Source organism: Phalaenopsis equestris, unplaced genomic scaffold (genome assembly GCF_001263595.1).
Source record: "Phalaenopsis equestris unplaced genomic scaffold, ASM126359v1 Scaffold000036, whole genome shotgun sequence".
Taxonomy (NCBI): domain Eukaryota; kingdom Viridiplantae; phylum Streptophyta; class Magnoliopsida; order Asparagales; family Orchidaceae; genus Phalaenopsis; species Phalaenopsis equestris.
The window spans coordinates 1,890,282-1,913,513 of NW_018164478.1; the positions used below are offsets into that span (position 1 = coordinate 1,890,282).

A 23,232-nucleotide genomic window follows, 5' to 3' on the forward strand; every position below is an offset into this window, starting at 1 on the left:
TCACTTGCTCTTTCTCTCTTTACACCAAGATTCAACCAAGAGCAAGAACACCGAAGAAAAAGAAATACATACAAGAGAAAAAAAAAACCTATTTCTCTTCTGTTACAAGCCAACAAGAAGAAATCAAGAAGAACACTAGCCTCTTCCACTATCTTCTTCTTCCTTCTGCCAAGCACACAAAAACAACTAAGAAAGAACACCTTGCGAAAACACATTTTTCTGACTTCTGCTTTCTGTAAGCCTCAAGAAGAATCCAAGCAGGGGATCTCCTTCCCCGTTTCCACAAATTGAAGGAGACGAAGGCTTTCCTGTTTTTGCGAACTGAAGGAGACGAAGGCTTCTGTTTTGCGAACGAGATAGGTGAAGAAAAGAGGAAGTAACCTACTTCGCGAGAGACATAGAGACGGGGATGGGAACCAATTCGCGAAAACGGGAAGAACAAGGTAAAAAGGTGGAATAGAGCATTTTAGGCGGAAGCAGTTATAGCAATATATATTTTTTTCGTTTTACTTAACTAGACTCCACACAACACAGTATACCAGCATCGGAATAAGAATGTCTTTAGACCAAATATATGTGTGGCCCCACATCTTCTCTTTCTGAAGCCATGTATAAGAGCCTTTCATCTACATTTCATTGAAATCTCTTTCAGGGTTTATAAGCCGGCAAAATAAACCAGACCCTACGTCTACTCTCTCCGGACAATCTCTTTCAAGCTCTTCTTCAGGGTTGGTGTTCAAATCCTCTCTTTTTATGTCATTTTACACATTTTTCTCAGGTTGTATGAGTTCACCAATGAAATAGGATTTTATGTCTTGAAAGAATTTAACAATGATATATTATTATTAAATCAAATATATTATAATTAAATAAATTTAATTTAAATAACATAACATATATATTATGAGTTCTCATGAAACTTAATATCAAATATTTGATAAATTATTTATTGAAGAAGAACAGAAAAATTATTTGTGAACATAAAAGTTGAATCATATTCAAACAAATTTCATTTAATTTAACTCCAGAGTTCTAAGAAAAATAATTAAAATTATTTATTTACTAATTTGAGCAAACAACCAATTATGACTTGAGCAGTTATATATGGTTATTCTTGGAGTGCATTGATTCATTTACAACCATTATTATTACAATATAAAAATAAAAATTTAAGCGTTACGTATAGGGGTGTAAACAAGTCGAGTCGAGCTCGAGCCACTCTCGGTTTGAGCTTTATTAATTTTATCAAGTTTGAGCTCGAGCTGGAACTCAAGTCAAAAAGTTTGAGCCGGCTCATTAGCATGCTTGCTTATTATAAAAGAGAGAAACTAATATTAATTTAAGGCAATGCCATAATAAAATAATAAATAAAAAGAAAAATTAAGACATACATAATAAGAAATCACTTAATATAAAATATAAAATAATATTTTTAAAATATTTTTAATACTTTTAAAATAAAATATTCAAATTTATAATATTTTGAGTATATTTTACATTAATATTTTCTTAAACAAATCGGCTCACGAGCAAATAAGTCGAGTTGGGGCTAACTTGAACTTGGCCTGATAACTCATCGAACTCAGTTCAAGCGCTGCTTATCGAGCCGAACTCGAGCCAGCTCAGTGTATCTACTTGACTCACTCACACCCCAAATTAGGCATTCAAAGGTATAAAAATTATGTAATATAATGTATATTTTTAATGTCGTTTATTTGACACGTAAATAACCTATCAAACATAGAATTGACGCGTATCAAATAAATACGCGCAAATACGACTCTTCACGCTATACCGACCAGATTGTGTGATAAGTGCGACCCTACACCTCTCAGCCAGCCACAGAGATTTCCCCGGATAAATGGAGGAAAAGCAGCTGGACTTCTTACTGGTTCCCCTGGGCCTATTTGTCCTCGCTCTGTATCATGCATGGCTTCTCTTCTCCGTCCTCAGGCGACCAAATACCACTGTCATCGGCCTCAATGCCTTTGCTCGCCGGCGATGGGTCCAAGCAATGATGGCTGTCAGAAACCCTCTTCTTCTTTTCTTTTCTTGTTCTGCATCTTGCAAATTTTGTTAGCTTTTATTGCCTTTTGGCTATTTATTGCTTGACGTCTTTTATTGATTCGTGAGATTTATTTTTATTTTTATTTTTTGCTATATGGTTTGTTTACAAGATGCTCGGGGACCAGGACGCGAGATTGATAGATCTTAGCACCGCCCTGTGATTCGTGAAATTTTCTCTTCATATATACTATTGTGAAGGGAAAGTGAATGAGCAAAACTTAAGGTTTCTTTTTCTTTTGCCATTTAGCAATATGTGCTGTTACAGGATTCTGATCCACGGCTAAATATAAAGAACTCTTTCATCCTCACACAATGTTTATGTTTACATTTCTTGCTCTGTTTGATGCGAGTTTAATGAAACCTCAGAAATCACTTCATCTTTCATTTATTAATGTACCATCAAAGCAACAATTGTTGTATTTCTTCTTTTCAAGTGAGAGCCGTTAGGCTTTACTAATGGGGGAAAAGTTTATATGGTCTTTGCTCTGTCTCTTATGTCCTTTATTCACAAAGAAATAAAAAAACTCAATTATTTTTTTTCACATTATTATTCTACCTCTTATTTATTTTTATTTAAAAGAGTTGTTTCCTTTGAATCTCTAAGCACATATTTTGCAACTTGATATTACTCGTTACTTTACTAAACAGAGTATTATCTTCTTCATGAGTATTTCCTATTTTAAGATTTTAATGATCTCATAAAGGTAATTTTATTTGTCTTTTAAGTCTCTTCATTTTATTCTATGATAATATTTCATTATATTTTTTATCTTACAATCATTCATCTTAAAATTTAAAACTAATAATTGAAGTTGGGTACTCAAATTTTCATTTGAAATTACCATTCAATCCGTACATTTTCGACGATTTATTTTTTTCCTAAGAAAATAATCAATTTGTATATTATTAATTCCATTCTTATAAGTGATAACATGCTCATCTCCTTTTTTAAATAAAGTATTAATAATAACAAAATCTTGATCTTAAATTGAAAAGATATGAGAGGATTTAATTTTATTGATGAAAAGGGTATAAATGCCCATAACAAGACTTACTAGTAAGAAAAATAATAAAAACAGAATACAGTAGCAAAAGAAATGAATAATAATAAAATATAAGAGACAACGAATCTCTCTTATTTAAGGAGATAAATAAATAGAGATTCCCAAGATCCCTCATATAATTTATAACCCTCTAAATATAGAGTTATAACAAATATGAAATATAATTATTAGTATTTTCGAGATCTTTCAACACTCCCCCTCAAGTTGGGTTGTACAGATTGTACATGCCTAACTTGTTACATAATTCTTCAAAGTTGATTCTTGGGAGAGGCTTAGTGAGAATATTTGTTGTTTGATGTCGGGAAGGAATGTATGCAAGTTTGACGATTCCTCTCTCAATATTTTTTGAGATGAAGTATCGATCGATCTCGATGTGTTTTGTTCTGTCATGGTATACTGGATTTTTTGCAATGCTGATGGCTTCCTGGTTGTCGCATTGTAGTTTGACAGTTTTTTTAGTTAACATTTCGAGTTCATTGAGTATTCTTCGAATCCACATTCTTTCGCAGACCCGAGTGCAAGAGCTCTAGTTTCAGCTTCAGCGCTGCTTCTTGATACCACTGACTGTTTTTTGCTTCTCGAAGTGACTAGGTTTCCCCAGACATAAGTGCAATAGTCGGAAGTTGATCGTCGGTCTGAGACATCCCTGCCCAGTCTGCGTTTGAGTACACTTCTATACTTCTATCATTATTCCTTTGAAACAGTAGCCCTTTGCCTAGAGTCATCTTGAGGTATCCTAAGATTCTGTATACTGCATTCATGTGTTCTTCCGTAGGGTTGTTCATGAATTGACTAACAACACTAACAGAAAAATCAATGTCGGGTCGTGTGTGTGAGAGATAGATGAATCGCCCAACGAGTCACTGATATCTCCCCCTATCCACAGGTGTGTTATTTTTCTCAGTGACGATCGTCTTGTAGGGATTCATTGGAGTATCGACGGGTTTGCAACCGAGCATACATGTTTCCTTCAATAGGTCCAATGTATATTTCCGTTGTGACACAAATATTCCTCAGTTTGATCGAGCTAGTTCCATGTCGAGAAAGAACTTTGTGTTTTTGAGGTCTTTGATTTCGGATTCCCGAGTGAGAAGCTTTGTCAGATTTGTGAGGCTTTGTCAGATTTGTCTTTGTCAGATTTGTGAGTTCTTCTTCATGATTTCCAGTGAGGATGATATCTTCGACGTATACGATTAGAATTACAATCTTCTTTTCGCAAGAGGTTTTCACAAAGAGAGTGTAATCTGCTGACATTGAGTATACCTGTGTTTTGTCACTGATTTTGCAAATTTGTCGAACCATGCTCGGGGAGATTGTTTGAGGTCGTACAATAATTTTTGGAGGTTGTAAACTTTTTGCTTGGAAAAGATGTTTCTAGCCCGGGAGGTGCTTCCATGTAAACTTTTTCTTTCAAATCGTCATTTAGGAAAGCATTTTTCACGTCGAGTTGATGTAGCTGTCAGTTTTCACTTGCCGCAAGTAAGAGAAGGATTTTGATGGTGTTAAGTTTGACCACGGGGGCAAAGGTTTCTTGGTAATCAATACCTTAGGACTGTGAAAAATATTTTGCTACGAGATGTGTTTTTAATCTCTCAATGTACCATTTGCCTTGTATTTGATTTTGAAGATTCATTTGCATCCGATTGTTTTCTTTCTTTTTGGCAGGTCTGAAATAGTCTATGTACTATTCTTTTGTAGGGCTCTTATCTCATTGATGTTCGCTTTCCACCCCGGGTGTTTGAGAGCTTCATCAATAGTGTTTGGGACTTATATATTGTTAAATGTAGTGACATATGCTCTGTAAGCTGAAGATAGTCTTTCATAGGACGCAAAGTTGGAGATCGGATGCATCGTGTGTTCGTACCTGAGTGGAGGTCGGATGGTCCTAACATCTTTCCTTAAAATAATTGGAATGTCAGAGTCATCAATCATAGGTATAGTAGATTCATGTTCAAGTGTGTTCGTACCTGAGTAGATTTTTGTAGGAGTTGGATCCGGTTCTGACTCTTGGATTGGTGCTGGATGTGTTGGGTGATCTATGTGCGAGTTGGACACTTGAGGAATAGACGGAGGCTGATTGTTAGGTACATCTTCACATGAGTTGGATGAACTTGTTGAATCCGAGTTGGAAGATAATGAGTTCGGTTCATGGGACGAAGATTTGGTGTGTGGTGGTATGAAATCGTTGTCCCCCCAAGACTGATATTCCCTTAAAGTCTCCCCCTGAATATTAGAATTGGGGTAGTAAGACTGATTTTCAAAGAATATGACATCCATAGTGTTGTAGGTTTTTCTTGTGAGATGAGAGTAGTACTTATACCCTTTTTGAAGAAGCGAGTAGCCGAGAAAAATATATTTAGTAGATTTAGAGTCAAGTTTGTTGCGATTGTGTGAATGAATGTGAACAAAGGATGAGCAACCAAATACTTTAGTAGGTAGATTTTGGGTAATTGTCTTGGTGTGGGGAAATGATTTGAGAAGGAGTTGGATTGAACTTTGAAATTTGAGGACCCGAGAAGGCATCCTGTTGATGAGATAGGCTGCAGTGGATACATAAAAAACCCTAGGCACGTTAGAGAAAAACATGAGGCAGCGGGCCACCTCGAGAAGGTGGCGGTTCTTGCGTTCGACGATCCCATTTTGTTGAGGAGTGTCGACGCAAGAACTGAGATGGAGGATGCCTTTAGAGGAGAGAAAAGAGTCGATGACTGAAGCGAAGTACTCTTTTACATTATTAGACTTGAGTGTCTGGATGAAGGTTTAGAATTGTGTTTGGATCATTGAGTAAAATTGTTCAAATATGTGACCGACAACAGATTTATCTTTCATAAGAAAAAGCTACGTTAGTCGAGTGTGATCATCAATAAAGGAGACAAACTACCGAGTCTCGGTACGGGTTGTAACACGGGATGGGCCCCAAATATCGCTGTGAATGAGTGCAAAGGGTTGGGAAGAGGTGTAACCAACACGTGGAAATGACGTGAGAGTGTGTTTGGCAGGTTGAAAAAATTTAAATTGAAAAGAACGAACATCCTTTTTGATAAATAATTTTGGAAATAGTTTTGCAAAATACATAAAATTTGGATGGCCAAGACGAAAATGACATAATATGATCTCAGAATCTTTATTGATACTAGAATTGAAGACAGAATGATGGGTAGGCAAATGTCCGCAGCGAGGTCGTGGTGGTGAAGTACCGTTGATAACGTGGAGACCCGAGCACAACTTAACATTGTCAATCATCGTCTCCGAGTCCACATCCTGAAATTCACGCGTGGTAGAGAAAAATTTAACAATACACCTCAGATCACTAGTCAACTTTCCGATGGATATTAAATTGCAATTTAAAGTAGGAACATGAAGCACAGATCGGAGTAGAATGTTTTGGGTGATGCGCATAGAGCCAAATTTGGTGACTTTGGAGAAAGAGTCATCGGCAACGCGGATGGTGGAGTTGTCTCCGCACATCTCCGCACGACATATAGTAATGGAGAAGAGAGGCATCACCAGTCCTATGATGAGAAGCACTGGAATCGATGATCCACTGACCGAAGGATCCTTGATTGACTATGAAGGCATGGTAGAACGTACCTTGATGCAGGAGCAGGCCAGTGATGGGGTCTGGAACAGCCAGATCAGGTGGTTTGCTAATCCGTTTGTGCAGCAAATCTAGTTGCTCTTTGCTGAATGGACTGGGCGCTGGTGCTCATGGACAGAGACGACGCTGTTGACACGGGGAGCGTGATCAGACTGAGGCTTCCAATCGGCTGGCTTTCCATGAAGCACCCAAATCTAGTTGCTCTTTGCTGAATATAACTTGATTTGCGACAGTGGTCGCACCAGGGACGACCCTTGCGTGATGGGTTATCGCTATGTTGAGGCAGAGGAACCCGAGCTGCAAGGTAAGATGCGTCAACTGAGATATTGGGCAAGTTGGAGATAGGCCCAAACATGACTTTCTAGCGGTTTTCTTCATGACGAACTTTGAAGAAGGCTTCGCGAATGCTCGATAGTGGTTTGAAGCCTAATACACGAGAGCAAACATGATCGAGAGAGTTGTTGAGGCTGAGAAAGAATTTCAATATTCTTTTTTGCTCGATGATCTGACGGTATACGTTGGAGTCCGAAGTGCATAACTAGGCATGGACTTCATACATGTCAACCTGTTGTCAGTAACGTGAGAGGGCATTAAAATATTGAGTCACAGATTGATCACTTTTGCGAAGATTGTGGAGAATTGACTCGATCTCGAAGAGCTTGGATGTGTTATCTGAGTGAGAGTATGTTTCTCGAGCAACATCTCAAATACTCTTTGCCATGCCGTAGAGAAGAAAATTTTCGTCGATCTCGTTGGTCATGAAATTGATTAACCATGACATGACCATGTGGTTTTCTGCATTCCATTTCCGGAATTTTGGGTCATCCTTGGTTGGAGCGACAACATCGCTAGTGATATAGTCGTCATTGCCTCTGCCGCAGATAAACATCATGAGGGATTGAGACCACGAGACCACTGGAGGTAGTTCTGGCCGTTGAGTTTGTGGTCAGTGATGAGGGAGGAAGTGCCATTGATTCCGCTTGGAACTGGGGCAAATGAGGCGGAGGATATTTCTTGGGAGGAAGAAGAAGAAGAAATCGTCATACCAAAGAAGATTGGTATGTCTGATACCATGAAAAGATATGAGATGACTTAATTTTATTGATAAAAAGATGAGTATAAATACTCATTACAGGACTTATTGGTAAGAAAAATAATAAAAGCATAATACAGTAGAAAAGAAAATGAATAATAACAAAATATAAGAGGCAGCGAATCTCTTTTATTTAAGGAGATAAATAAATAAAGATTCTCAAGATCCCTCATATAATTTATAACTCTCTAAATATAGAGTTATAACAAATATGAAATATAATTATTAGTATTTTCGAGATCTTTCAACATAAATAAAATTCAATATGATTATCTTTTTCATCAGGCACCCCCAAATCATAGCTAAAATCATGAATACTAATAAATTTTTTTTATCATTCTACTAACATATCAATTTAAATTCTCTCTAATAAAACTTATTTTTTCAAGGGGTATCATTTTTCTTAGTCTTTTCTTCAACTCATTTATTTTCTTGAATGCATAAGATTTTTATTTTTCTATGAATCATAATATCTACTAATTTCATCAATTTCCCTTGTGAGTGTACCTATATTCCATGTTTATATTTTTTATATTATTTTCATGGACTAACTTCTTTGCCCGAATTCATCCATAATGTGTGAACACTTGCTTAATTAACATTATACCTGGGTGTGACACAATGACCCTTGCAAACTTGTTAGTGTATTTAGGCTAAACAACGCATCATTTTCTAGGCACACCCTAGCATTGATTCAATGATTTAAAAGTTTAATGGTATATTTTTTCAATGAAAATTTTATGTTGATTGTCGGCTACCTAAAGTAACCCTCTATTTTTTGTTTGTGAGGTTTGGGACACAACAATGATTGTGATAAATTTGATCCAAAATTTAGAAGATATTACTTTTTTTATTATAATGCCGATTGTTTTAGCTATAAATTTTAGGATGATGAAAATAAGAAAATAATAAAAATAAGAAAAAAAATTAAATATATATGTAAAAGGCTAGCAGGAATAGAAGGAAACCTCATATACAGAGCAAGTTAAAGTAGAAGAATTAGTTAATTTTGATAAAAGACAAGAGTCATAAAAAGAAGATCAAAATCAGCCTCTGCCAGATACTTCTATGCAGAAGTTAGATTATAAAGAATTTTAGAACCTGTTAATCAGTGTTGCCCTTCTCTGTATTATTTGCTACTTGCTAATGCCGGTGAGTTTGAATGCTCTAAAAAGCTGTGCTTGTAAACTATTCCGTTAAATGAGAACCAACAATAAAAGAAGAGTTGTATTCTCTCTACAAAATCATCTAAATATTGACCAAGTCATCGAAAGAAAATAAATTTTTATATTATAAATGGGTTTATAAAATCAAAGAAGAGCAAAACGGCAATAAAATATACAGGGCGGGTTGGCATCAAAAGGTTTCCAATAGAAGAAAGGTTTTGACTTAGTTTTTTGGATATAGTTAAACTGACAATTATACAATTAATTCTTGAATATTATTGTTGTAAAAGACTTGTACATAAGAGCATGTGTATGTTAAGACTATTTTCATGATGATCTAAAGAAGACCTTGATTAGGTTTTAAATTTGTATGCATTATTATTGAAGAATAAGAAAATTTAATTATTAAGATCAACAAACGTTTATATAGTTTGAAGCAAGCTTCACGCCAATAGTGTTAAAAGTTTGATAAATTCATGCTCAATATTGACTTTCACATATGCATGGTTAATCATTATTGCTTTATAAAAGACATTGTAAAACATTGTACCATACTGCTTTTTTATGTTGGGGACATGTTGATTACAAGGGTTTTTATAGCAAAAATTAATGATCTTAAAAGGAAATTGTTAAAAGAATAATACATAAATGACCTGGGAGAAGCCAAAAAGATTCCTGGAATGTTAAAAGCATTTCACTTGCCACTTCTAATTCTTATAAAGCAACATAATTTTTGTAGATAGATGAAGAGAGAATATTACATTAATGATCTGGGAGAAGCCAAAATGATTCTTGGAATGTTGAAAGCATTTCACTTGTCACTTCAAATTCTTGAAAAGAAACATAATTGTTGTGGATACATGAAGGATTATATGTCTAAAGCCTATCATACATCAATTGTTGGTTCTTTAATGTATGTGATTATTTGTGTATGGCTAGACATTGCAAATGAGGTGAAATCTTTTTTTTTTTTTTTTTGAATGTCAGTGAAATAGTTAATAGATGTAATATATCTAATATTGGAAAGGAATATATGATTGCTATAAAATAGATCATACTAATTGATATGTATAACTAATCACTCATCAAAGTTTAAAATGACTATTTTAAACTATAGTGATATTTTGACATAAATTTGGGATGAGACTTAAATACATGCAGTAATTTGAGGTTTGTCTACTCCTTAGGTAGCACTAGCATCAGTTGGGTATTATAAATAGAAAAGATTACCGCTTTATCAATAACAGAAGTTGAATACGTAGCTTTCACTGAAGCCAATAAAGATATGATTTTGCTAAAAGGCTTTCTAAAAGAACTAAATCAATCACAACTTGTTTCTCTATTCTGTTACAATCTAAGTGTCATTCATTTGCTAATGAATGTTACTTTTCACTCTTGGAAAATACACATAACTCAAATACTACTTCATACATAACTTGCTTGAAGATGATGTTTTAAAGCTTAATGAATTCAAAGAAGCAAGAAATTTTATTGATATGATCACAAAAGCGGGACCCTTTATAAAGTTGAGGCTTTGCAAAGCCTTGATGAACCTTTATGAAATCATGATATTGAGGTGTCGTTTAAAAAGATTTTCAAGCTTTAGAACATTTGAACAAGTAGATTAAAAAATTTCTCCATTGAAGAGTTAAGATGTGAACATAAAATTATTTTTACCTAACTCATACAAAATCTCTATCACATTTGTCTAACCTTTATAAATTCATTATCTACCTTGCTCTACCTAACATCTACATTATTGATACCTGCCATCATTTACTGAATAAATTTACGTTTATTACATATCACCCAAAGCACTATAAAAGATGGCTCTGATGTGTTGGTGCATTTTAGTAGCTAAAGCAAATAGTATATAGATGGAGAGAAAAAAGAACTGCTTAAGCCTTAAGTTATCAATTGAAGAAGCTCTTGTAGTAGATAAAAGAAACAAGTAGCTTTCGAAATCGGGAATGAAAATGGTAATAGCATTTGACAACATTTTCTTCTCTATATCTAACTCTTATTTTGCAGCAGGTGTTTGGATCTATCTCCTTTTTTATATACACAAACTGATATCTTTATCTTTATCCTTGCATATATGATTTTTTTTATTTGGATATATTTCTACTTTAATGCTTAGTGGAATATTTAATCTCTATTTGACAATGGACATATGTGAATATAACTGAACCATAGAAGTTTGTATATCTTGTGATTGTGATCTTTAATATGTTTACTTTTCAACTTCATTAAAATTTGTGCAATGTTACATCATTATTCTAACACCCTTCATTCTGTAAATTTAAAATTGGGCTATGTCCCTTAATTTTCTTTAGAAAATTTTGTAGTTAACATTGAAAATTTGATAAGTTGAATTCCTTGAGTGTAAGCTTTTATACTCGTGAACAAGATAATGATAGCTAGTAAGACTGGAAATCCTTAGAACAAAACATTGGTAAATCCTAATCTGAAAATAAATGTACTTTGGTATTGTCATCTTTAATAACTCCAGAAATTTAATAATTCAGTTGTGAACTCTTTTCTTATAGAATTTTAACATTCTTTCTGATTGGGTTATGATCCAGTAGTATTCAGGATCTGTTAATTTGCATTTATGTTTTTACATCAAGTATACATTACTCCAGTTTGTGTATGATTGGATCATATTGAAAGTATAGCCTATTTACTGTTAGTATAAGATAAGGAAATACTACATTTTCGTTTTATGACTTTGTTCTTCCCTGGTATAGGAAAGGTTATCAACCTAACGCTATAGTGATAAACCAAAATAAATATCATATTAAAAATGCTATAAACCGGAGCTGAAAATAATTAATTGCTATATAAATACTGTTATAATAAATAAAAAAAGAAATTAACATCTCTATGAGGACAAAGTTCTAAAACATACATATTGTCTTAGGTAATTCTTTTTTTTTTTTTTTGCATTAGAAGTTTAGCTGTTTAATTTAAATTATAATTTTCAAAGATTAAAATAGAAACAATTTGCTCCTATTTTTAATTGTTTTGGTGGATGCTAGCATCAAAATACAGCTTTATTTGCTGAAAAGAAATATTAAAAAGGGGCATTTACATACATAGCACAAAATTCCTATGTATTTACATGTATCACAGCTAAACTTTCATATTTACGGACATAGTACTCAAATATTTAATATCACATCAAGAAATGACACTATTACTACTTGAAAGAATCAAATGCCCTTTTTCATGCATATTTTTAAACCCCAAAGTGCAATGTAAATATGAAAGTTTAGGCGTGACTTATATAAATAGATAAGAATTTTGTGTTTGGCATGCAAACTTCCCTATTAAGTATTGTGGCGGTACATTCTGCTCCGATCATACTGTTTCATCTTTTTTATTTCTTGTGATTATAAAATTGCTCAAACATTAACTGTTCAAGAAAAAAATATTCTCATTATCATTATGTTCATCAGGATTCCTTGAAAAATGGCGTGCTTGCGGTGCAAACAATTCGCAACAACATAATGGCATCGACTGTGTTGGCCACCACCGCAATCACTCTCGCCTCCCTCATCAGTGTCTTCGTGAGCGCCACCTCCAAATCCTCAACCTCTTCAGCATTGGTGTATGGCAACAAGACTTCGCTGGCATCTTCGACGAAGCTCTTTGCCATATCGCTCTGTTTCATCCTCGCATTCCTTTGCCACATACAGGCGATAAGATACTATGCACATGTTAGTTTCCTGGTGACAACCCCACCTTCAGTAATTGATAGTAGAGGAGACTTGGTTTCAGTGAAATATGTTGGTAGGAGTTTGAATAGGGGGAGCTTGTTCTGGTCTCTTGGCCTCAGGGCATTTTATGTGTCTTTCACTCTTTTCCTGTGGATTTTTGGACCAATACCAATGTTTGTTTCCTGTATTGTTATGTGTTCTTTGTTGTATTTTTTGGATACAACAACTGAGCATACGAGAGACCTCCATAGATCATTTTGTCCCATGGAGAATGAAGAGGCTGAACATAATGTCTGAGGGTTTTGATCTGTATGGAAATTACTGAAAATGGGAATTATTTTCCAATGCGTTATTAACAATTTTTTTTCTAATTTTATGAAAGTTTGAAATAATTATTTTTGGAGCTATGTTTATTTGATGTTAATATCACTGTTTTAATTTGTACGGGAAATTTACATGTACACGACACAGTTGCTATGTATTTACATAATTAACCCCTAAACTTTAATATTTATATTTATGACACTTTAGTGTTAAAAATTTATGAAGTTAATAATAGTGCTGTTATTGATGTACGATTTGAGTGCTATTTATGGAGATATGAAAGTTTAGGTTTTTGATATATAAATATACAAGAGTTGTTTGATATGTATTTAAATGCGCCCTTGTTGTTAATGTTCTGTTGAAGTAATGACTTAGGGTCTGTTTGGGGGCTGTAGCTTATTGAATGTTGATAAGCTGATTAATAATCTGCTGATAAGTTAGGTGCGGTGACTATTATAAATTTTTATATTTTTTGAAAAGTCAGCGGTTGTCAATAAGCTTCCACCGCACTAGATAAGTGCGGTATGAAAACGATGTTTCTGCGTTTTAAAAACACACAAGCTGCCAAAACGTAGTTTACCCAAAAAGGTCAGGTGCGTTTTTAAAACGCCACCGCACCAAATAAGCTGCCCCAAACTGGCCCTTAATCTCTTCTGTTTTTTGGAAAACTGTTAAGAATTGGGGGAATGTTTTGTTATAAATTTTCTTATGTGAGTTTTGTTTTATTATTATTATTATTTTGCATTAATATCAATATACGAAGCTATAAGAAACTTTAGCTGCTGAAATTAAAAACAATAATAAAAAAACAATACAAAGCATCATCTAGGGTTGAGTTGGTTTGTGCTCAGCTCCATTAGTTGCTCATGAGTGGAACTAGATAAACTAACCAATCACAGTTAAATTTGACTTAACTTGTTAGCTCTTGAGGTGGCTTGTGCAAGACTTTATCTTTAAATTATTGAAAGAAAAAATAATATTTTATATTTTATATCAAATGATTTTTTATTATTTATCTCTTAATAATCATTTTATTTATATTTTATTATAATATTGACTTGAGTAAACAAATTGGCCCGTGAGTAGATGAACTCCTAAAATTATGCTCGGACTCAAACTTGAAGTTTATTAATTAATCAATCTCAAGTGCAGGACCGAGAGTAGCTCAAACTCGACTTGACTCATTATAACCTTATTATCATGAATACCATGTCTAAGTCTCAACTTTATGGTTGCAATCCACTTTAGGTACAATATAAATTTTAATTATGTGTCCAAAATCATCGACTGGGCTGAAAAACATTCTAAATTTGGTGCCTTAAATAGCTTGAGAACGGTATGGGGTTCAATTTTTTTTTGCATTTAACATAGTAATTTGAACACTAGTAACCGCACATAGACTAAATTTATAGTTAGAAGATAAATTGGTACATAAACATAAATAGATAGAGAGAGAGAGAGAGAGAGAGAGGGGGGGAGAGGGAGGGAGAGAGCAGAAGACAAGGGAGGGAGCATATGCTGCAGCTTATTGAATAATCTGCTGATAAACTGATTAAAAATAATTTGATGATAAATTAGGTGCAATAATTATTACAGATTTTTATTTTTTTGGAAAAGCCAGAAAAGCCAGACCGTTGCCAGAAAGTTTCCACCGCACCTGTGAAAATGTTGTTTTTGGCGTTTTGAAAACGCATATGCTGCTAAAATAAAGTTTACCCAAACAGGTCAGGTGCGTTTTCGAAACGTCACCGCACCAAATAAGCTGCCCCAAACGGACCCTAAACGTTTATGACAACTATTGTGTCAATGCCTCTTTGACCATTTGACATTATAATTATGTACATAAATGCCCCATACATCAGCTATCTATCTATATATATATATCTGTGTGTGTATGTGTGTGTGTGGGATAATTACATACAGTGCACAAGAAACAATGCTATTTACAAATCAAGCACCAAGGTGATTTTTTGAAGTATGAAATCGACACATTTATGCGTGTCATTATCAAATCATTGTGAATTTAATAAAAAACGAAAAATATGGGCAGGGGTTTTATCATGAACTTTGATATTTGACTGAGAATTTGAGAAATGTATGAAAAAGGGTGATTTATTTGTACATAACAATGTTTTGGGTGCTCCGTATGTAATATATATGTAACATCAAAATATAAATAAAAATATAAATAAAAATTAAGAAGAGGTTGTATTTTGAAAAAAAAAAATTACAATATTTCTAAAAACTAACATATGTTTATGAAAAGCTTGCACAACAACAACTTTAAAATCCAAAACTAATGATCCATGGGGCGGTGAGGGGGTGGGTGTGGGAGGAAAATAACTTCTCAAATGAGACCAAAATATATTCCAAATATGAATGAATATCACCACGACAATATATTCTTTTTTCATTCAGTTAAAAGCACATGGATACTTTCAATAAAAGAAAATAGTGAAGGCAAGGGCCAAAGACATAAAGCACTAGTGATGTCATCAAAAATAGAATTTCAAAAAAAAATAAAATCTAAGTTTTGCATTCTCAATCCACTTAACATTCCATTTATATTTTATAATTTTGAGTGCCACTTAAAGTATAATTAAAGTACTAGTTGATGATAAAGAAGATCCTTCTTATAAAATACTCTATTGTGCTTTTTTTATAATATAAAGCAATGCACTAATAATAAGAAAATAATCCTTGTAAATAATGGATTGGTTGCAATCATTATCTTTTTGTAAAAAAAATAAATTAAAGGCATATCTAGCAAGTTAAAATGATCATCAAGGATGAGGTTCCTCAATAGCAACATTAGTTCACAAACACAAAATAAGTGATCACAATCTTCAAGTTAATAGTTGCATGCCTAAATTATAAATTTTAATTCATTGTAAGACAAACCTATAAATCAAGAAAAGAACCTATCCATAAAATAATAACATGCTAAAAAAACATTTAAATCACCCAAAGTTATTCTAACTCGTCATAATATATTCACCATCACTATGTTGTACTAATTTTATTTCTAGAGTTTCTAAAACATAGTTCTCATTCTACATCAATATTATCCCTTGGAACACTTACTTAAAATTAAGGCTACATTAATTTAGTGTCAAAGACAAACCCTAGAAGAGGTAGAAGGCTAAGTGGAAAGCATGTAAAACATAAATTGAGAAGACTAGCAAGAAAATCATTTATAAATCTATTAGTAATGATTTCCTTATACTTATATTTGGCCAATCAACTTTTCATTCTAATCATTTTTATAAATTATCAAAATCTTAATGTCTCAATTAGGTAGCAATTCATTTTAAATATATAATTATATAATTGAATTGTAAAAAACAAAAAAAAAATTTTATTATATAAATCTATAATTATATATAAATATTGAAAGAAAATAATATTTTTTTATAATGTTAAAGAACCAAAGGTTAAATGAGAAGCTTGTGAGAAATTTGAAAGTAATAATAAGTTTAAGCCACAAGAGTAGTTAAAATTAAAATAATTGTTATCCAACATACTAATATGATTGTTATAATTAAAATAGATGTTAGAAAAATATATTTTATCTAACCCATTTGTGGAAGAAGAGAAACTCTCTTATCAATGGTATGACATTTTGATCTTTTATCAATTCCAAAAGAGTAGTTATAATTCTATCATAAAGTCTATGAAAAAAATAATGACCAAAGGCAATCTATTATTCTCATGTCATCATTTATATCATATATTGTAGTTTAAGATAATTATTACAATTTTATATTTATTTATGTATACATTTTGGGTTATGTATTTGTCTTCTAAATAATGCAAGGTTTGCTAGAACATGTATTTACTCTTTCCAAAAGCTAAGTTACATTAACTTTTCATATGGTGAATTGCAATAGTATAAATAAACAATAATAATAAAGCCCAATCAATTTGAGTGTCCAGCCAAAGTTATCCCAAGTGACTTCTATTTTATGGGAAAGCCATGCACTACAAGAAAATGAACTAAAACCGACAGCAAATCCAACGACCTACATTTACGTCGAAAAAATGTTTCATTTATTTATGGTGTAGCGGGATTATGATTTATGTAATTTGCGACGACATAACAATAGAACAAGCCGTCACTTATAAATAATAATTTTTTTATGATGACTTGACTTTAATTGTTATCGACTCGTTAGGTCATTGGTTGTAAAGCAAATATTAATCGACGACCATATTGCCTACGTTATACACGATCCGTCATTTGACGTGGTGCTAACTGACGTATTTTTTTATTAAGTGACAGTTTTTTCTATCGGTACTAATGTAGATTACTGAAGGTTCAACGATGGTATATGTTTGGGTTATTTACTATGACATAACTACAAATTGTCGTCGGTTATCAACAAAAAATTTTTCTGATGATTTTTATTATTAAAAAACACAATAAACTATCGGTTATATTATTGACGCTTATATGTCTTCGGTTATCTTCGAACTTGCCATTTGGTGGGAGATTAACCTTTGCCTTTTTATAGTAAGCGACGAGTACCGTTAGTAATAGAATTCACAGCCGACCGATTGTAAGTCCTATATAAGCAGTCGGAAGTAATCCTTTATACCACCAAATTCGCGACCCTCCCCCTCCTGCCCTAATTCCTTTTCCCTCGTTCCTTTGTATCGAAGCCTCTCTGAATCCCTCTCCTCTCCCCAAAACCCTCGCATCTCCCTCCCCCCTCTCTCTTTTCTTCCAAAACCATTTCCTTCGTCGTCGAAGCCTTGGGTATGATCTTTATAGAAGCTAGCTAGGAACGCACCGATGGGCTCAAGGTTTATAGTGACTGCAAAATCAGATTTTTCTCCTCCTCCCACTCCTCTCCTACCCAAAAGATCGAGGAAGGTAACTCCTCTTCATTTACTTTTTTATTTTCAATTATTTCCAAAAAGCTGTCTAAAGTTTAGGGTTTAGCAAGTAGTATTAAGGTGTTGTCTAACAATAGCTGGGATTTAATTTACTAGGATTTAGTAAATCCTGTAAATCTGGATTTAGTAAATCCTGAGAGAGTTAAATCCCAAAAGCTATTTGGCAACGAATTTAGTAAATCCTGTTACATCTAGAAAAACTATTTGGCAATTTCTTGAATAATTTGTCTTAAACCCGCACCGCGCGAAGGTAAATCTACCTATTTGTTGGATTTCATAAATTCGGGATTTAGGGGCAAAATCAGTGGAATCCAAATTTACAGTAGCGTCAGATGATTGCATAGCAAGATGTCACTTAAATTCTGCCTAAATCGTTGTCTAAAGCCATTGTCAGACAACCCCTACATATTTTCCTATTTTAGTTGGATTACATTAGGGATCAGCTTTAAGCCCATACATGTTTGCTTTAGATATAGATGCTCTTACTAGGATTTATATGAGGATTTACCTTGGTGTATGTATTTCTCTTGTGATATCCTTCTTATGGATAACACTAGGGAAAGTGTTTAGGGGTTGTATGGCAACAAATGCGATTTAAGTTATTAGGATTTAATAAAACTCGTAAATTTGGATTTATTAAATTCTGAATGGGTTAAAGCTGAAAATATGTGTGGCAATGGATTTACTAAATTTTATAAATCTGATTGAACTATTTGGCAATTTCAGCAAGGAATTAGAAAGTAGTTATGGACGGGGGAGACAATCGGGAGCCCGCGAAGTTAAATCCCAAGCCCATCAAAGTTAAATCTACTGATTCACAGGATTTAGTAAATCTGGGATTTACGACCAAAAGTTTTGATTTCGAGCTTTACAGTTGTCAAATCTAAAGAAATCCTAATCAAAATTAAAATCATTCGCGGCAATTGTTGTTTCATTTAAGAAAAAATAATTCCTACAGTTTATTTAGACTTCCTAATATCTTTTTCTAATATTACTTGAAACTGTAGCTACTCCAACCCTATCACGGACATTTTGTTTTGTATTTTGTTTCCAACTAGAAAGCCAATCCTAGAGTTAAACATTCTCGTCGTTGTAGCCCCTTACGCAATTGGCTACACGCCTTAAAATATGTTCTTAAGAAAAAAAAAAAAAAAAGTATATGATATAAGAATATTCACTGTATCCTCCACTGTGAAGTCTAATTTCCAACACCAGAATGACATTTCACCTCGAAATCTAATTTGTCGGTTCCAAGATGGAAATTCATATCAAAATCTAAATTTCATTTCCACAATTCTCATTTTGATAATTCAAATTAGATTTCGAAGTGAATTTCAATTTTGAAACTGACAACTTGGATCTCGAAGTGAATTTTAGAAGGTAATGGAAATTAGACTTCGAGTATTCCTCTATTTGTGATGCCACTTCTACAAATTCCTCTATACCATTCAAGAATTCATCAATGAGTTCTATCTGTAAGTTCAGAAGGAAATGTTCTATTTTGAAATTAGACTTCGAATGTACAGTTGTGACGTCACTTGTACAAATTTCTCTACACCATTCAAGAATTCATCAATGAGTTTTTTTTTTTTTTTTTTAGGATACAATCTATTATACATCCATGATATCAAATTTTGAATATTTATTAGCAATATGTGTGTAGAATCAAAGATTAGTACTTCTAAATATCAGTCGTCGATACATTCCACTCAATTCTCATGTATTATATATTTAACACCTAAGCTTCAAATTTTAGATAAATCCCAATCAATTCATATAACTAACGCCTAAACTTAAATTTAATTTTTACATACTTTCCACTCAATTCTTGTGGATTACATATCTAACACATAAACTTTAATTTTTACATACATTGCACTCAATTTTTATGTATTACATATCTAACACTTAAACTTATATTTTTGGCATACAAACCACACAATCCTTATGTATTACATATCTTACACCTAAACTTCAATTTTTGCATACATTCCACTGAATTTTTATGTATTACATATATAACACCCCAAGTTCAATTTTTACTGACAAAACACATAATGAATATGTATTACATATCTAACACACGAACTTCAATTTCTTACATACAAACCACACAATTCTTTTGTATTAAATATCCAATTCCAAAACTTCAAATTACATACAAAATACACAATTCTCATGTATTACATATCTAACACCTAAACTTCAATTTTTACATACATTCCACTCAATTCTTATGTGTTACATATCTAAGACCTAAACTTTAATTGTTACATACATTCCACTCAATTCTTATATATTATATATTTATCAGCTAAACTTCAATTTGTACATACAGACCACACAATTCTTTTGTATTACATATCTATCACCTTAACTTAAATTTCTTACATTTTACTCAATTCTTATGTAATACATATCTAACACACAAACTTCTATTTTTGGCATACAAGGCACACAATTCTTATGTATTATATTTTTAAGACCTATACTTTAATTTTTACAGAAATGCCACCCCATTCTTATGTATTACATATGTAACACGTAAACTTCAATTTTTTTTATACATTCCACTCAATTCTTATGTATTACATATCTAACAACCAAAATTCAATTTTTTTAATACGAACCACACAACTCATACGTATTACATACCCTAAAATAAGGAAGGAGAAGGCCCAAAACAGAGAAGAGAACATTACCTAAGCTTGGAGAGGAGGGATACTCGTCAGAGCAGCAAAATTGCAAATGCATCGGACGCTCGCTGGAGAACAGTCGTCGCTGAAACCCTAAAGCTATTAAATAGTGGAAATGCAAATGAGGCTCATTCACATTGGATTAGAATTTTAGTGCATGTGCGTTGAATTTGCTTCGGCATTTGCCAACAAACTATTTAGCATCGGATGCACCGTCTGAACGGCCAATACTAATAAAAAAATCTTATTACATCAAAATTTGTTGATGCAACTTTTAATACAAACAGTTTGCATCGACAAAAAATGGCACAAAGGCCTTCCCTAATCAGTATAGATAGACGTAGATCAGATGCAAATCCGACACAAAAGTTTGCGCCAGAAATTTTTGGACTCTAAAACTAACACTAATTAATACCTTTCTTGTAGTGTCTCCTCATTTTATATTAAAGATTTCTGCAATCTTCTATTAAAGTATTTATGGAAATAAGGTTTGGCATCAAATTGGCCAGATTAGGAGTTCTACAATCAATTTTTAATTTTATTCTTAATCACCATCTTATATCTCTTAAAGTTCTCATAAGCTTCAATTTACATTTTTAAATATTCCTAAAGCATTTTAAGTACAATTTTTAAGATCAAAAGCTCCAACTATTAGCAAAATATAAGCCCTTGGAACATTAAAATCTAATTAAGGCTCTATATATAACCAAGAGTCACTAAAAAATTGGAATTGTTATAGCCAATAGAAAAAGGGTAACCAAAATCTCAAAACGGTCGCAAGAGGTATAAGTACTTTTGAAATGAATAATTTTTTAAAATTGAGTACCAAAAAAACCCATAATCTCTCTTACACCAATTAACTAAAAAAATACTATCATATTAAATCCTCTATATAATTTTATTTTATATATACAACTAAGTGTAGAAAGAAATAAAGGTCAAATGCAATTTTTTAGTTGGCAAACCATAAAAGAAAAATCTTGAGTAAATCATAAAATTACATTTTTAGTAAGGCTAACAATTTATGTTATGTACAAATATTGATTGAAGATTAAATTAATGAAGTGAAATTTGGCTAACACGGATAATGTTTTGTGATTCTAATCCTTTAACGAGCCATAATTTTTTTTTAATCTTGGAGAACAAATGTTGATTATTAACATTCCCATAGCAAGAACTAATAAAATATTTATATTTCAATGGGAAACAACCACACTTTTAGATTTGATAATATTGGCTTCCAAACCTATGTAGTGAACAAAATGACCAAGATAATGATGAAAAACACACTTGGTAGCTTCGATATTAGCATGATCCAAAATCAAAGGATCATTACCATATATAAGGTGATTGGTAGTAAAGTTGCCATTGATAAAGAAGCTTAATTTACATATAGGATTGAAATATCCATCATTGACTTCCTTCTATAAGAAAATTAAAATAGTGTTCATTGCCAAAGTGAAGAGAAAAGGGGATAAGGAGTGGCCTTTTTTAAATCATTAGAATAATTACAATAACTATAAATCTACTCATTGTTAATGACTAAAAGGAGAACATAATTGATGTAGTTGCTACCTAATCATGATAGAGTAAAAAACCTTTAAGAATTATGCATTAAGTAACAGAGTCTTACTTCATAATATTAAAAGCTTTATTGTGACATATATTTCCACAAAAATGTTTTTTCAAATATATATTTAATCTATTTATTTTGAATGAGAGCCGGTTGCAATAGATGTATAATAAATGATAACTTTTTTGAGAATGCTAATTAAAATTTTAATAATAATTTGTGAAATGAATTATATACGATATCGGATAATAGCGACATATTGTACTGGCATTTGCACTCTAGGAATGAGTGAAAAATGTTATGTTTAGACATGTCAAGCAAGATAGAACTATGAAATAAAAGTTATAAGCGGCTAGTTGGAATTGTTTTCCATGATATCATAGGATTTTAAAAATATAGTCAATCTAAAACTAAGGATGATTTGTATTTCTCAATGATAAATATGATATTCTTAATCTCCAAGTCCAAAACTTGGGGAGCAAAAAAAGCACATAAATATTTAGGGATGGCAGAGTGAATATGAAATACCGATAGCAAAAAACCATTAAGTGATTTATGACTTTCTTAGCAATGCGACAAAGATGATGGAGATTAATTGCCTTGGTAGATAAACATCTCATTTATCAAGTTTTGATAAAATCTTTAATTAAGGAGAAAATATTACCTGCGGACAATCTTAAGTTCAGACAATCCATCATAGAAGTCACACCATCATGCATGTGAACTTTCGCTCACATGATCCTCTGTTATTAGGTGTTTGGGCGTGCAAAAACTGCATGTAATATTTTGTCATGATTATGACACTTATCGAGTCGAACTAGGTTATTATCCCATTTAACTAACCATGCAACCTTTGCCCTTTGATCCACTATAATTAACTTTTCAAAGCAGCTTGGATCAACTCCACTTGGCTACGAACCTGTGGCAAAAAAGACAAATTAATAGGATTATTTTCAACTTTCTCAAAATTTTATTTCTATTCACCCTAGTTATAATGAATAATAATAGAAAATATATCTAAATATGATTT

General features: G+C 32.7%; 1 protein-coding gene and 1 long non-coding RNA gene across 2 annotated transcripts; one reads left to right on the forward strand and one right to left on the reverse strand.

Annotated features, from left to right (window-relative positions):
• The first annotated feature begins 1,804 nt into the window (after positions 1–1,804).
• Positions 1,805–13,089, forward strand: LOC110018968. The gene is made up of 2 exons (XM_020716462.1): positions 1,805–2,023; positions 12,450–13,089. Exons 1-2 carry the CDS (start codon positions 1,862–1,864, stop codon positions 13,005–13,007), a joined length of 720 nt encoding a protein of 239 aa, XP_020572121.1. The 5' UTR covers positions 1,805–1,861; the 3' UTR covers positions 13,008–13,089.
• A 1,688-nt stretch (positions 13,090–14,777) lies between these two features.
• Positions 14,778–23,196, reverse strand: LOC110018886. Its single transcript, XR_002293403.1, has 3 exons — positions 23,046–23,196; positions 22,867–22,974; positions 14,778–14,812 (listed from the first exon to the last, which is right to left on the reverse strand). It is a non-coding gene; the product is annotated as an uncharacterized LOC110018886 (long non-coding RNA).
• Between the last annotated feature and the right edge of the window lie 36 nt (positions 23,197–23,232).